This window comes from Ictalurus punctatus, chromosome 4, assembly GCF_001660625.3.
Source record: "Ictalurus punctatus breed USDA103 chromosome 4, Coco_2.0, whole genome shotgun sequence".
NCBI classification, from domain to species: domain Eukaryota; kingdom Metazoa; phylum Chordata; class Actinopteri; order Siluriformes; family Ictaluridae; genus Ictalurus; species Ictalurus punctatus.
The window spans coordinates 3,414,725-3,430,809 of record NC_071284.1 but is presented as its reverse complement, the minus strand read 5'-3'; the positions used below and the strand labels follow the sequence as shown (position 1 = coordinate 3,430,809).

At 37.8% G+C, this 16,085-nt stretch overlaps 1 protein-coding gene across 1 annotated transcript in view; it reads right to left on the bottom strand.

The window, feature by feature from the left end:
- The window catches only part of otogl (otogelin-like), a 49,400-nt gene that overhangs the window by 30,712 nt on the left and 2,603 nt on the right, over positions 1–16,085 (bottom strand). Inside the window, exons 3-18 of the mRNA XM_053678232.1 lie at positions 15,938–16,005; positions 15,555–15,620; positions 12,879–12,971; positions 9,438–9,592; positions 8,962–9,083; positions 8,495–8,700; positions 7,965–8,089; positions 7,016–7,122; positions 6,031–6,137; positions 5,291–5,416; positions 4,826–4,934; positions 4,219–4,265; positions 3,922–4,087; positions 2,497–2,609; positions 1,382–1,559; positions 1,109–1,233 (exon numbers count right to left, since the gene is read on the bottom strand). Of these exons, the coding sequence (XP_053534207.1) occupies positions 1,109–1,233; positions 1,382–1,559; positions 2,497–2,609; positions 3,922–4,087; positions 4,219–4,265; positions 4,826–4,934; positions 5,291–5,416; positions 6,031–6,137; positions 7,016–7,122; positions 7,965–8,089; positions 8,495–8,700; positions 8,962–9,083; positions 9,438–9,592; positions 12,879–12,971; positions 15,555–15,620; positions 15,938–16,005 (1,913 nt within the window). The remainder of the gene's footprint in view (positions 1–1,108; positions 1,234–1,381; positions 1,560–2,496; positions 2,610–3,921; positions 4,088–4,218; positions 4,266–4,825; positions 4,935–5,290; positions 5,417–6,030; positions 6,138–7,015; positions 7,123–7,964; positions 8,090–8,494; positions 8,701–8,961; positions 9,084–9,437; positions 9,593–12,878; positions 12,972–15,554; positions 15,621–15,937; positions 16,006–16,085) is intronic.

Below are 16,085 nucleotides of genomic sequence, written 5' to 3'. Positions count from 1 at the left end.
CAGATATACAGGACTGGGCAAAAGTTTTAGGCACATGCAAAGAAATGCATTCAAAAATAATGAAATTAAATGTTTTTCTTGAAATTAAGTGTCTCTTACCACTTAATACACTGCTTTCTTTATTGACATACACAAATTAATTTTGTGCTGGAAAACAAACATTTGGGAATTTAAAATGTCTTTTGTACCGACTCGATAATGTAGAAGTCATCGAATAAAAAAATCTATAATCATTTTTTAGGTTGTACTAAAAATAATAGGGTGCCTATAAATTTGCACATTACTGGGCATTTTCCATACCCCTTATCCTACAAAGGGTCACAGGGAGCCTTGAGTCTATCCAAGGGGACTCGGGGAACAAGGCGAGGGTCAATCTGGATGGGGTGCCAATCCATCGAAGGGCACAAACACACACAAATTCACACACTACAGGCAAATCAGAGGTGCCAATCAGCCTACATCGTATGTCTTTGGAGGAAACCGGAGTACCTGGAGGAAACCCCTAAAGCACGGGATGAACACGCAAGCTCCGTGCACACAGGGCGTAGGCGGGAATCTAACCCCCAACCTGGAGGCAAACGTGCAACCACTAAGCCACCATGCCACCCATCCATACATCCATACATAACAACCTGTAACGTTGTAGCTTTTGCGAAAAAAAAAATTGCCTTCCCTCTGATTTTTCATCTTGGAAACACCAATAGTTGTTTAGCAGTATGCTTCGGGTCATTTTTACAAATGGGATCTTATTTATTAAGTATAACTTACACTTATTTAACTTTTAACTTTTTTTAAAAAATCTGCTTTGTATGAAAAAATAGGGGGCCTTGTATAAATAAGGGTTAATTCCCATTAATGCTTCATCCAACTCTTACATTAATGCAGATATTCTGCATTTCGACCTGATAGACATTTTGCTTCACTCCTTAGTAAAAGCAACAAAACTGAACAAAATAAAAACAATTTAGCACATTAAATAGGATACATGAATGATGTTTATAAATATGACGTTATCTAGTATATCACATCTATGTAATATAATATTTTTTTTAGTATTTTGGTTTGATATGAGATGGCTACGGTACAGTATATGACTAAACGTACGTACCGTTTTGTTGGTTCATCTCGCAGGGGTCGATGATGGGGATGTTAACAGGGCTGATGCACGCTGAAGACGCTTTCCATGCGTTGGCATGCAGCTGCGGTGTCCCTTCTATCATACCAGCTGGAGAGCTAGACAGTACACAACACAGATCATTTACTTACTGTAGTACACACACACACACGCACACACACACACACACACACACACACACACACACACGAGCCACAACTTTAATAGCGATCATTAAAATGTAGTGCCAAACAGACAAGCGCATACAGGAAGTCATCTCGCAGGTTGCCATTAAGTGTTCCACAGAGTCCGAGGGTGCCACCCATCCACGTGCTGTCCAGCTGCAGGTAGATTCGGCCGCCCCGCCAATCGTAATACAGCTTCAGTCCAAAGGAAGCCCGCAGGCCCACGAACACAGACGTCAGCCTGCGCACAGCCACTACGTCTAACAAACACACATACAAATGCATGAGCATCCACAATCGAATCTTGCGTATAAAAACAAATAAAAATCTGCATTAACTTAAAGCCTAAAGCCGGGTACACACTGTACGATTTCGGCCACGATTTCACGTCTGACACAAATTTTGCGAATCCTAAAAGATCCCTATAATCCTAGGTCAAAATCTGTCGTCTTCGATCGCTAGTTCGACACGTTCCCCGACGGCCGATTAACGGCCGTTGCGATCGAATTTTTCCTCCGATTAAATTCCGAATATTTGAGGCGTCATGTCAAAAACGACTAGTGGGGCTAAGGACTTTTCCCCATAACTGATCATACTCAAAAGCACAATTGAAAGAAAAAATCTAGAACACGTTAGATGAGAGAAGCAAAAACCCAGCTTATTGTTCAAAAAAAACAACATGAGATCCAATCAGTGAGACGTCCCAAAGTGATCTGAATCTATGCACAGACTCGATGCCCTATTTATACAGTCTTATCTTTAAGTTAGGTCACAGTCCTGAAGTGTGACTTTGCTACTCCGTAACAACTCTTCATTCGTGCGTCCGTTTTTCGGGTCTTGACTGTCGTACGGTCCGACATTAATGACGACTGAGATCCTACAGTGTGTTCGTACAGTCTGACAAGCAACAGTCACAAAGGACTATTGAAAAAAATCGCACAGTGTGCACCTGGCTTAAACCTTAAAAACTAGTAGTAAACATAAAATAATGAACACGAACAATAGACAGATAATAAACACAAAATACCAATAAGCGAAAATGCTCATTTTGTTGGAAGACAGTGTTAACCTTCACTGTAAGGAAAGGGTTAACGTGCACTGACTTCAAAAGAAATATCTCGATCAACGTACCTCCAAACAACCTAAAGAAAACTCGATGGAATAAAAATATACAGTAGATTAAACGTCTAACCTTACCATCAGAGTAAGGTAGATTGACAACCATGCTGGCCCCGATAATGACCTCTCCTTCTCTATTGAGGGTGACTTGCCTGCTGACATCTTCATCCACCACGAGAGTCACAGAGTGACTACAGGAATCGTCCTGAGACTGACACAACCAACAAAATAAAATATTATACTGTATGTACACATACTAACACGCCTCCGTATAAGAACAGGACACGCCTGATATATTGCAATCCCACATAGTGTAGCTACTGTATGAGTGTGTTCTTCTCATAAAGTACATGTGAATGAACACCTTACTGTATGAAAGGCTCTACTTAAATGCTCTTGTCACTGGGTTTGTGAAAAGGTAGTGAATATCTAATATTAAACCAACTTTTACATTGTAACATAGTAATAATTACAAGAGACTGAACGCCTGAATCTGGGTATATTGAGATACAGCGGCGTAAGTCTAACGGTCTAGAAACCTTAATATAATAATGTTGGGGTTTTTTTTTTTTTTGGCTTCAAATTTCAGTAAGCGATTTATTCAATTTTAATACCTGCCCTTCAGTCATATAAATTTGTGCATACGATATCAGCTCTGAAAATGATTTTCAGGTTTTAGTGAAGCACATTTTGCTTGCGAAATGAATCTATTTGCATTGATACTGCCATGTGTTTTAGATCAAAACACCCAAACTGCTTATTCATCCAGACAAATTGACAAGACACGCTAATATAAAGTGCTTATCATATAAAATGTACACGCGTCCACAGATCCTGCTAGTAAATTAGTTTTCTATCTTGTTTGCTCAAATCGGCAGACAAGAGCCAATAAAATATGTTTACAGGTGTCACATTTAAAAAAAAAAAAAAAAACTCCCAAATGGTTGTCTTTTAAAAAAATCTTCACTCTATCCTTTATCAACAAAGGTGGATGGTGGATAAAAAATGATTTATTTATAAAATAATACAGTAAGCAATGCATCACGCAGTGATTCGAAAGAATTACACAGCCTGATATCTCTATTTTCATGCGAAACAAACTACGCATTCCTCACTCAAAGAACTGAGACGACAATCTAAAGTCTGATCTAAGGTCTGATCTTATCTGCAAAGAGTCATATGGCTGCAGGTTTTTATTCCAACCAATCAGGAACCACATCGATTCCAGCAGTTTAATCAGTTTTGTCAGTACTGGGCTTTAATCAACTGTGAGGTGTGGCTTCAGCTTCGTTGGAATGAAAACCTGCAGCTACAAAAGCCGGACACCCCTTCTTTATAGACATGTTTAGATATTTTTCATCACCACGAACTTCATTCAAGACTTTAAATCACAGACTTTCACGATCCAGATTGTACAACACTGCTTTCAAAACATGTGGCATAATGATAGCTAAATGTGGTGGGTTAAAGTAGAGAAAATCCCAGTTGTGTATTGGCTCACACACACACACATTCAGCCTTACCTCTCCACATGCTGTGTATTGCACCATGACAGTAAACTTGGTGTTGCCACGACTCTTCGCTAGTACATATTGGCATTTTCCCGTATGCATGTAGATGCGCCCATCAAACGTGGTCACATGTGTGTCACCCATCACTGTACACTCCGCTGGAGTTTAAACACACATACTCAGGTAAGCTATTACATAATGATTCCACACAATGTTTACAAACATTTTGATGATACAAAAGGCACGGGGATTAAACCACATGAAAAGGAGGACGCAAACCCAATCTTACAAGTGCAATTGTTTTCAGTGCAGTTCCATACTCCTCCCACGCAGACACTGAGGACATAATAACAGGAAGACTTATCAATTCAGGACAAAATGTCACTGCGTCACAAACAAAATGATGAAAGTACACCAAAGAATACATGATTTCTTACCCACAGTGCCACTTATTAATTTATTTCTATGAAATATTATATTATAGAAGGTATTATTATATTATGGTTTATGGAGATTTTCGGATAAATTAGATTGAAAATGGAGATTTTTTGGAAAATGGATAAATTGCTAGAAATGTGAGACTCTACGAGCGTCGAACGCGAGGCCCAGGGTCCGAACGCGTCCTGTTGCCGCAGATAATTCGATTCGGACAAACGTACAAAAACAATATTGTTGAAACGAGGGGTGTATAATACATCCTGACACTAGATCACGATGCAAAAATGTGATCTTGTGCATCGTGGAAATGTGCATTGTGGAAAATGTGGAAATCTGCATTCTATGAATTATGCATCTAATGCAATTGGACTGTTTGAACACCAGAGGTCCCACACTCAGAAACATACTGCACAGTAGGTGTAGCACAGCTACAAGCTTAAATGACATGGGTTCATTACCAGACAGTACAACCCTGCTCCAGAACATGACCCAAAGGATAAGCTGTGCCATGATATACACATGGACACTGAGACACTGCTATACAAGTCCCATTCTGAAGAATCAACCCTGGAATGAAAAGAGAGAAGAAAAATGAGAGACTCTGGAGAATTTTGTGAATGGATATAAAATATCCATTTCCAGCAACATACAATACTGAGCACTGAGAGCTAGTTCTCTAGATGTAGATTAACGTAGGTCTTACATTTGCAAATACGATTTAACACTGGCACCGCAGTATAGGACATGAATAATATTAGGATGAGGAGATGAGGCTTATGTTGCTCTAGAAAGAATATATGAATCCTGGAGCACTCGGTCATTTAAGACAAGTTTAGCCTTGAATTATACAGTATGTGCTGTGTAAGTGTATTGATGAGGAGAATATCATGCTATAAGAAGGCAGACCATGGCATAACACTTACCATCGGGGCAGTAGCATCCATCCAGGCAGTGCAGGTTGGTGCCTAGACACTCTTTTTCAAAAGTGCAGGTGGGGGGGCAACAACTGATACAGTCTCTGTGGACAAAGCTGTCTTCACATCTATCCGCTATAACACACCACGTAACAATATTTAGTATAATGAAAGCAAAACTCAAACGTCTAAGACAGGCACAAGGATTAAAAGCAAGGGTTAAGAGCAAACCACGAACTCGGGTTGAAAGAAAACGGAGCCGTATATGGAAATCAAAAAACACAATTAAAATACAAACAGAGTGTATTTACTGGAACTGGATGAGCTAATTGCAGCGATGTACCAATCCTATTTTTTCTAATTTCCAGTCAATATTGTCACAGATACAGCACCTGAGCATGCTCTCTTTTGCTAATTAGGCAAAAAAATCTAGAGTGATTGTGACATGAGATCTGTGTGGTGTCAGTCAACAACACACAAGTTATATATTGATACCAATTTAGCATTCGGCTAATATCGGCCCCGATATTAAGACGCGATATCGGATTAGCGCGTCCTTTGCTAATAGGTAAGAATGAGTATCGAGTCCGTGGGAACTTTTTGACTACAAACCTCTTGTGAGGTAGCGTTAAATTATCAGGACGGTCGATGTCGTTAGTAAAATTTCTATTCCACGGATTCATTTCCCTGGAAGGATTGGCTTTCACTAACCTGTTTAATGTTTAATAAATGAGATATGCTAGACTGACCACATGAAGGGAAGCTGTCTCTCCATTCTCGGACTGGATAACCGACATGGGAGCAGGCCCTGGTGTATTCGACCAGTGTCCGGCAAAATGTTTGTTCATCATGTGAGCTGGAAAAAAAAAAAAGATACACTTTACAATGTCAAATTAGCTATACATGGTCAGAAAGAAAGCTAGCAAACGTTTGCACCTACCATATGTATATTTCATCTACAAATAATTTAAGGTACGTAATTGGATATTAAGGGGTCCTGATGGAGTATACAGGTAAAGCAAACATGCAAAGTATGCACTTATAGACAACGAAAGAAATATCATAGTTAATATCTGGAATCTGAACATCCCTGCTATTTCACTCAGCATCTGGACCTGAACCTCCTCATAAATGGAACTATGTCATCACTGTAATCAATCTAATAAATATAACCTGCTCTTCTTCACGTGCACACATATATCATTTCATTACTTTAATAATCCTGTAATTGTAGTGTCAAGTTTTAAAAAGAGTCGAGAGAGAGAGAGAGAGAGAGAGAAAGAGAGATGTTAGCCTAATCCAAACTATTTTTGAAACAATGGATCTACAACGGGTCTAAAGTATAGCATAGTGTTAAAATATACATAAATGCTACAATGATGATATTATCTCCTCATGATGAATTCCTTTACTTACGCCACAGAAATGCATAGCGTAGCTACCGCGAATATTCACTCCATCAATTGCAGTATAACACTTTAAGGCTCATAAATATTCGAATGCATCTAAATACTGAATTTGAACTAAAATTCGAATGCAGCAAAATTTAAAGGGACTTTAGAGAGCCTTTATACACAGGACAAAGTGTCCAACCATATATTTTCTAGTCCAGACATTCAATTGTTCAAAAACAAATCTGATTCGAATTATACCGTTATATTATTCTGTCTTTAATTATGCACGTGTCATATAAACACATGCACGCACGCATGCACACACGCTGACTTTACTTACACACATAGATCCGAAACACAGCTGGCAACAAATGGATTGGGATCTATGTTCTCATGGCAGGAGATAAAAGGAAAGAAAAGCAAAGCGCTGCACTTTTCAATGGCATCCTGTGTGAGGGACACAAAACAAAATAAATAACACTAAATAACACACCGGCTAATACAGGAAATAGACATACAAATCTAATTATAGCAACACACAAGCATTTCTGCCTCCACTTTGTATTAACTGTCATTAAATACTATGTAGTTAATTAATTATCTAATAGGTTCAGCACGTTCAACACATCAAGAAAGAGCAGTTCATTAAATATGTGCTAAAAGAAAACTGAAATAGAAATTCTAATTCATGTATAAGTACAGTATATGAAGCAGATGTGTAAGTACATTTCTAATTACTAATAATTACCAACTCGTTATTTGTGTTTTATCACACTTGTTGTGTGGGGTTTTTTGGGTTGTTTTTTTTTTCTTTTTGCATGGCATGAAAAGGCAGGAAACGCATCATTTGAATTGAACAGAATTTTCTCAATTCTATGCAAATTAGGTATGACATAGTCAAGTGACGATATCCAAACAATTGGCTCGAATGATTCCTCAGACCAAGCCTATGTCTCGTGTGGTCCGACGTTTCTTCAGTTCGTCTCTCACTACTTTAGTTTAAAATTTAAAAAAAGTTTAAATAAGGAATAACAAACTTAATAACTATGGTTTCATCTTATTCTGTCATACTCATTAAATGTGTATAGAGACATTACAAAGAAAGGAAGTAGAAGAAATCGTCGATACCTCAGGTGAGCGTGCATAGCTACTACAGTTAGCTTGCTTTGCTAATCTGCCAACAAAGCTAGTAGGAAGTAACATGTAAATCAACCCATTTTCACACTGAATAGTGTTTTGTTTTTGTTTTTTAATGAAAGAAAGACATCACACTGCTATCATATACTTACATCTATTTCAGATTCAGATGAACATGGTCCAGGAAAGTCATCATCTATAGCAGGACAGGGCGCCTCATGGGGAAGGTCCACGATCCAGCTGTTCCCAAACTCAGCAACGTCTTCAGATTTTATACCTAAAAAGTACAACAAACAGCCTTGGAAATCTTAAGCCTGTCCATTGAAATAAAAAAAAAACCTTCATAAGTTAAACCTAAAAACCTTTATGTAGTAGGAGACAAAAAATATATATAAAATAAATAATATATATAATTCCTGTCCAATTAAAGGATATTGAAAAAATGCGTTCCATCACAGATAATATACTTAAATTCGTAAACGAATGAAAACTGACCACAAAAATGAGGTTGCTGAAACATCTGAACTCGTCCTTTCATCTGCATTACTCCCGTCACAACATTCGTAATCGCTACCGCGTTAGTAAACCCTAAGCCTACCACAGCTACATGCAGAGCTGATGTAATTGATCTGAACTGGTCGCTGATAGATACGATAAGTGTGTCCTGGTCTGTTTGTCTCACCGTGGCTGCTGCTCAGATCATCTGATCCGTCATCATTGTAGTTTCCGCACAGGCCACAAGGCCGGCCTTTGTGCTCCTCTGTCATTTTGAGGTAGACGCCGGAGCTTCCATCCCAGGCCAGAGAGAAACCAAACGTGCTCTTCACCAGGATGTAGTCAGCGAGTCGCTCGATAAAGACATTATGAACCGTCTGGGGCAAAGTCAGTCTATAGCAACGGAACAAGAACAGCACATTATAAAATATAAAAGGACAGCGAGATTTCATTTTCATTATAAAAGCACGAAAATGGCTGCAGTAAATCAGGACGAGCATGTAATCGCTCTTAATTATACAATAATAAACAGTATAAACAGTCTTGACAACATCAGTAAGCCTGATAAAAAGAACAGTGATTCGTGTGCATATTCATTTGACTTTCCTTTATTCCTTTACTTCTTTATTTAATTATACGTCCAATTAGGCTAACCTCTGTTCCCCCTTCAGCACCCGGTAGCCTCTAATGTGGATCTCCTCCTCGTTAGGAAAGAAGAGACTGAGAGAACGAGGACAAGAGTACACTGAGCCACGACAGGAACGACTGTTGTGAACCTGCCATTCAGAGAAACAGAGAGAGAAAGTCAGGTAGAAGAATAGGGAGGCAATCTGAGGACAGATAAAGAAGCAGTCAGTAAAAAAAAAAAAAAAAGAAAAAGCATTCAGAATGACATCATTTCTAGTTTGTTGTAGCTATTTTTTCACTGTACAAAACAATGTTTATCAAAGTCTAGATAAAATGTATGTGAAGGGCTTCACTAGACTGCTGATGGAGATCAGTGCTCTCACTGAAGGTAAAATGTCATACCAAGTAAAAAGAGACTCTATAGGTTAAGTGCTCTGTGGCTCAGTGGTCTGCAACTCTTTAGCTTCACCTAAAGGGGTGCTGTAAAGGCATCTATAACTCACCCACACAGTATACCGGGGCTCTGCTGAGTGACAGTCTTTGGCCAAGATATATGAACATGTTCCAGGGAAGTAGTAGTACATTCCATCAAATGTCTCAAAATGGTACTGACCCCATGAGCGGCAAATCCCATCCCGGTCCTGCCCGAGGTTGGGAACTGAAATCAATGAGCATACAATTCACAGGTTATTTAATCAAGTTTGATTCATTAAAATAAATACCGAACATCGTGCTAAACATCAGTTTAATATCATTTACTGCGTATCCTAATTTCTCGATACTTCTTCAAAGTATCGCATAAAAAAAACTATATCTGTACATCACAACACATTCCCTATAGACTTTCTGAAAAACGAAAGACTTTTCTATTCTCTATGTGCTATTCATGATATCATTTTATATATTTATGATATAATCTTGATGAGTATTCACTCGTTTTTGGATTTTTTTTATTAGCAGCAGGCACACTTAGGTCTAGGTTTTTAATGTGTACTTTTTGGTTACTGTAGTCCCTTTTAGTGTTTTTTTTATTATTATTTTTAAAGACAAGTACCCCTTTACTGGACTAGAAATACTATAAGGGAAAGAACGAGTAAAATTTGCAGTTATGCTCTATATAGCATCATATTTATAGCAGTGATTATCCATACATTGCAGATTATATATACAGTATTTGTAGTACCTCCAAGCACCCCTAGGTGTACATACCTCCATTTGTAAAAAAAATAAATAAATAAATAATAAAATAAAAAAAACCCTATGATAACATCTCAAAGCAATAAAAATAAATCTGTTTTAAATCTGCACTGTTTCTTGTTGTGTTTATGGATTATGATCAGTGATACCAAAAATCCTTCTGAGAAACACATTTCCGGCATCACTTTCATGGTCTTTATCATGACCTGTTATTGCCCAGAGCACACCTGGGTGCTTTATGGAAGGTCTATACCTGGTTAATTTAACATATGTACAGAGGCTCTTTGTCAGCAGCACTTTGCTCCAAGCACATTTGTAACCCAATGCCGGCAAATTCACAGAAGAAATGAAGCATACTTGCTGGCCACAGATTAAAGTGCTCAGTGTATTACATTCGATTTAGTCATTTCTTCTGACCTTACTGTTTTACAATTCTGATTTGCTTTAAGATACACTATACGGTAATGTGAGTGCATTCGATTTCATTCACAGGGAATGATGATACAGCGTTAAGGCACTGCTGTTTAACAAATTTATTTCTTCAAAGAGAACTTGTTCTTTTGTTTACTGATTCATTTACCTCGTGAAATTTCAATCAAAGCCCTGCCTACAGAAGAAGGTTCTGTCGTAAGCCTTCTTTATTTCTTAACAACAATGCTTCACGCTATAACTGTCACAAATAACATTGTATTTTATATCTTAAACAATTTTATCATCTATACTTCTCAGCCCATAATATATCATTGTTTAGCCTCAACTACAACCACAACCTTACCAATCAATGTGTTTTGAAATTGCTGATCTGTACTTGTGTAGCTTTGAAAGCACTCCACCTGTATTCCATCACATCACCTCGCCAGGTAACCAAGCAATCAATTAGCCATGCCTGTTACTCATTACCCTAGCATATTTCAACTCTTTTAATTATTCACTTTGAGTCTTGCAGTTGTTCTTGAGTGCAATTCCAAGCCTTTTCTTATATCTGCTTTTTTATGTTTGTCTGTTTAGCCATTTCTACCCTTTGGATATCTATAGAAGACGGTTACAGTACTGTATACTCTATATTTCCTTGCTTTTGAATTGTAAAATGTGTTAAACATACATCAATTGCAGTGATTGTGCCCTACGCCTCATGTTAATGACAGACGATTTAAGCCTTTAAATACTCTCATACTGTATATGTCCTATTTGGAAAAGCTCTTGGTATAGCCACACTATAAAACACAAGGTTGAAAACCATACTATTTACTGGCATTTGCAAGTAAGTTAAAGGCCTACTGCTACCCTACACCATTACTCTTCAGTACATACTGTATAACTATATAGTACACTGATGGTGCATAACTATAGAGCTTGCATATCCGTAGTACAAATAAAAAATAATAAAGATTATTTCATTTAAATTGATGAGACATTTAATGTGTGTGTGTCAAATGTGTTCCAGCAAAAACAGACATTTTTTAAACAATGTGCATTAAAATATTTCCTTTTAAAAAAATCTATTATACTGATTAAAACCGCCTGCATTTGCTTTTCTAATTCAGTAATAATTTGTCCAACCTTCATCTCTACAACTTCCTGCAACTTCTAAGTTTCCTCCGAGCAGCTGTTATCTGCAAAAACATCTTTACTTCTTTCCCTTTTCTATTGATCTTGCTTCATGCTATTGATCGCTTATAGTAGGAAACAATTTTATGTTTTATATATATATATATATATATATATATATATATATATATATATATATATATATACTCCCAGAAACCATGACGGATGCAAACATTGCCACTCAACTGTACGTGTGACTATACTTTGAGTTTCCCGTTTTGAGTTTTCCCCTTTTTGCCACTTCTTTTGCATGCTTCAAAACTTTGTCACAGTGCCTAGGTTCGACTAGGAAGGACATTGTCTAGACAATCTGTATTTTTGCGGTATTTGTGTCCCCGAGATAAAGTCTGTCCTATTTGGAGGGCAGCATAAGGACATCTGTCTAAGGTTCCGCATTTGGCTAAAATATCTAAAGCTACGAACAAGGGTTGAAAACGGTGTGACTCGTTGAAAACGTCGTGATAATATGGACTTATAAAACATGCGATGCTAAAACATTTACACAATATTTTATAAATAAAACAAAAGTCTTTTTAATATCAGTGTAGGCCTTCAGAGTATAATAACATCGTGCAATGTGCAGTGGTCATGAAAATCAGTTAACAGTATAAGATATCATGACGTTTTCTTTTGAATTACGTAGTACCCTGTGATCATTAACAGACGTGGGGTTGATGGAGAGAATCAGGGTTCATAAAATGAGAGAAAAGTAACAGAAGGATAACTTACTTTAGGTCAATTTTGGATGTTTTTTTACAACTTAAGACTTTAAAGTGATGCATCATGGGTAATCAATGTTTCGTTTAGAATGACAGTGCAGGCATTTTAAAAGTTACACTAATACCACGGATACTATCAGGGCGTATAAACACATAACTGTAGATAATATTGAATATTTTTAATAGTCCATAAAAGAGTCATTTTCTCTAAAGAATTTATGAATAGATTTATTATAATTCTGTGTTAATATCAGGTTTCTCAATAAGCAAATCGTTTAAATTGTGCTTTTGAGCTTCAGAATAACCAGCTTTATCTTGTTGGTTTCTCTGTGTGTGTGTGTGTGTGTGTGTGTGTGTGTGTGTGTGTGTGTGTGTGTGTGTGTGTGTGTGTGTGTGTGTGTGTGTGTGTGTGGTACTCACTGATCTGGCAGCGGTCTCCCACAGCCTGGAACTGTGAACAGTCACACTGGCCCCCCTCCTGACACCATCCACCATTAAGACACCCGCAATACTCTTCTATCACAACACACAAACACACACACATGCTCAGCCACAATACTACTATACATAGTACATGATACCATTATACCACCTTAGGGTTACTATATTTATTACAGTTTTACTATAGTATCTTATTATTATGATTGCTGTATGGTTGATATGGTTGAATAACTTCATAATCTTTATTCATTTAGCACCTCAATGCTTTATATACAAAAAGTTAAAATATGCTGCACATTCAAGCAGTGCCAAGTGTGCTGAAAGGATCTTCAGTAAGAGCATCAGGATTAATCGTTATTAATTTCAGCTTTAAATCTTTAGTATCTAGGTCAAGTTATCTACTAAATAATGAATAAAACCTGAGAGTACACTGCTTTAAGAAAGTGCAATCACTGGGCTATCCAAGTGCACAGACATCTCATGGCAACCCTAAGACTATCCATGTGGAGCCACCCTTAGCAAAAGTGAGCGATTCTTAAACCTCTTTAAAGTTTCGATTTCAGTTGTGTTTACTAGAAGGATGACATACTGATGATAATCTTAAACCCTATTCAGACCGGATTAGTTTCTGAATTGACATGTTGGTAAAGATTTCAAGACATCCTGGAAGAGATTTTACGCTCTTGTTGACTGCATAGAGACACTCATCTCCGACGACATTTAAAAGTGCATGTCAGTGAAGCGACACTTACGGGGGCTTTAGGTACGCTTTTGAATTCCTACCGCAGCTAAAGCCTGTTTTTAAGGACGTAACCTACTAATGATCAAGCGCAGCTTGTGCAGCCACAAGTCTTACAACAATAAATCGTATTATGTACGAATAATACTTTATTCTCTCCCATGGATTCTAATGTTAAAACAACATTGCTCTGTTTTTCAATTCATCTCTACAGAAAGAATTCTAAGAAGTGTGGGTGTATCCAGGGATGTCGCTAGTGGGGTGAAAGGTGGTGACAATTACAGGGGTCCATACTGCCCAGGGGGCAACTCTAAATCCAGTAGTATTTATATTACAGTATTAGAAGTGTATATATATATTACAGCTTCAGCTTGTATGCCTGAGAGTTTAATGAAAACCACAAAAACATGCAACTTCATGAAAGAAGTTTTCCAAATACACCGATCCCCCCATAATGTCCCTGTATATTTGCGTTATTATTATGTAAATAAAGTTGTTTTGAATAAATACGGTGTTTACTTCACCTGTTAGACACCAGGCTGACTGATAAGATTTTATTATATTACAGGTACGTTTTTTTTTTTTTTTTAATTTGTTTTATTTTACTAATTCGTTAAATTTCTTGTCTTCTGTTATTATTTTATTGGTTTGTTTTGAATAATTGCTTGAGGATTTGTTTCATAAAAAGTTATTGATGCCTTAATGCCATTGTTTGGACCATATTTGTATAAACATTTAACTTTTGGAAAAAAAAAAAGTTTTTACAATAATATTACCATGTTCTGTTACAAGTAAATATACTGCGTCAAAGTGATATGATATTAATCTTTTAAAGTAATATATAGATGTGGTCCTCCGCGACCATATCTTATGCCGTATACACTGTAAAACTGGATAAGTTCATTTAACTCAAAAAATGTGAGGAAACTAATTACCTCAAAAATTTTAAGTTGATAAATCAATTTCTTTAAGACAAATACACTTAAATATAACAAGTTTTAGTTAAGTTTTTGTTATATTTAAGTGTATTTGGCTTAAAGATATTGATTTATCAAGTTAAAAAATTTTGAGGTAATTAGTTTCCTCAATTGTTTTGAGTTAAATGAACTATCCAGTTTTACAGTGTATAATATGAATGGAGGTCGGTCGGGTCCTTGTCAATATTTTTTCAGGGGGACCAGAACTCCCTAGCTACACCCCTGGGTCTATCCTTCAACTTGACCGCCATCCAAAAAGGTAAAATCAGAAGAAATTTTTTTTTTAATGAAATAAAATAAGTGACAGGGCGCACAGTGGCTTAGTGGTTAGCACGTCCGCCTCACACCTCCAGGGTCGGGGGTTTGATTCCCACTGTGGCCCTGTGTGTGTGGAGTTTGCAAGTTCTCCTGGTGCTGCGGGGGTTTCCTCCGGGTACTCTGGTTTCCTCCCCCAGTCCAAAGACATGCATGGTAGACTGATTGGCGTGTCTAAAGTGTCCGTAGTGTATGAATGGGTGTGTGAGTGTGTATGTATTTGTGTGCGCTGCGATGGACTGGCACCCTGTCCAGGGTGTATCCCGCCTTGTGCCCGATGCTCCCTGGGATAGGCTCCAGGTTCCCCCGTGACCCTGAAAAGGATTAAGCGGTAGAAGATGGATGGATGGAATAAGTGACAATGCTCTTTTTCCGTGCCCTTTTTGGTCTCCAGGCCTGATTTGAAGAAGGCAGTGTGGTGAGATATGGCTGACGAACATCAGGAACATTCCGGAAAGGAAGGCTTGCGCTAACACACTAAATGTCTTGTAGATATTTTGTTTAAGTTCATCCCTTAAATTTTTTTTTTTTTAAGGTACTTTTGCACTCAACAATATGTAACTGAACTACATCGTGTAACATCATGTAACATCTTCAGTGAGAGACTTTGTGTACATGTGTTACCTGCAGATGCATCTCGAGCTGTATAATTACGCAGGACACTTCGATGGAGAGTTGAATCAGACAGCACTGCACTGACGGCCTGCGAATGGAAATGACGTATAAACACAGAAACCTTCTTTTTGTTTCGGGCTGAACGGATGTCACGGGGTCATGTTCGATTCCTGAGTGTGGAGTCAGATTAGTAAGACTGAGTCAGTATTTCCTTAAAATGGTGTGACAGCTACAGACGTTTGGGACTTGGGCTCTTAGTGCTGTTGCATTTGTGCTAAGTTTACAAAGACAGCTTTGTCAACATGCAGAATAACTTAGGACTTTGTGTGCGTGTGTGTGTGTGTGTGTGTGTGTGTGTGTGTGTGTGTGGTTGCTCCACTCTTTCCCTAGACATTTTCTCTTAGGTGTACTCACCTCCTCACGGAAGAGATCTCGTTTCTGGCGCAGTGCATTAACTCTCCTTTTAGGAGCAGCACAAAGAGAGCAGTATTAAAAGCACAGTGACGGTGGGAGCGCACCATTAGATCTACTTAAGATGCC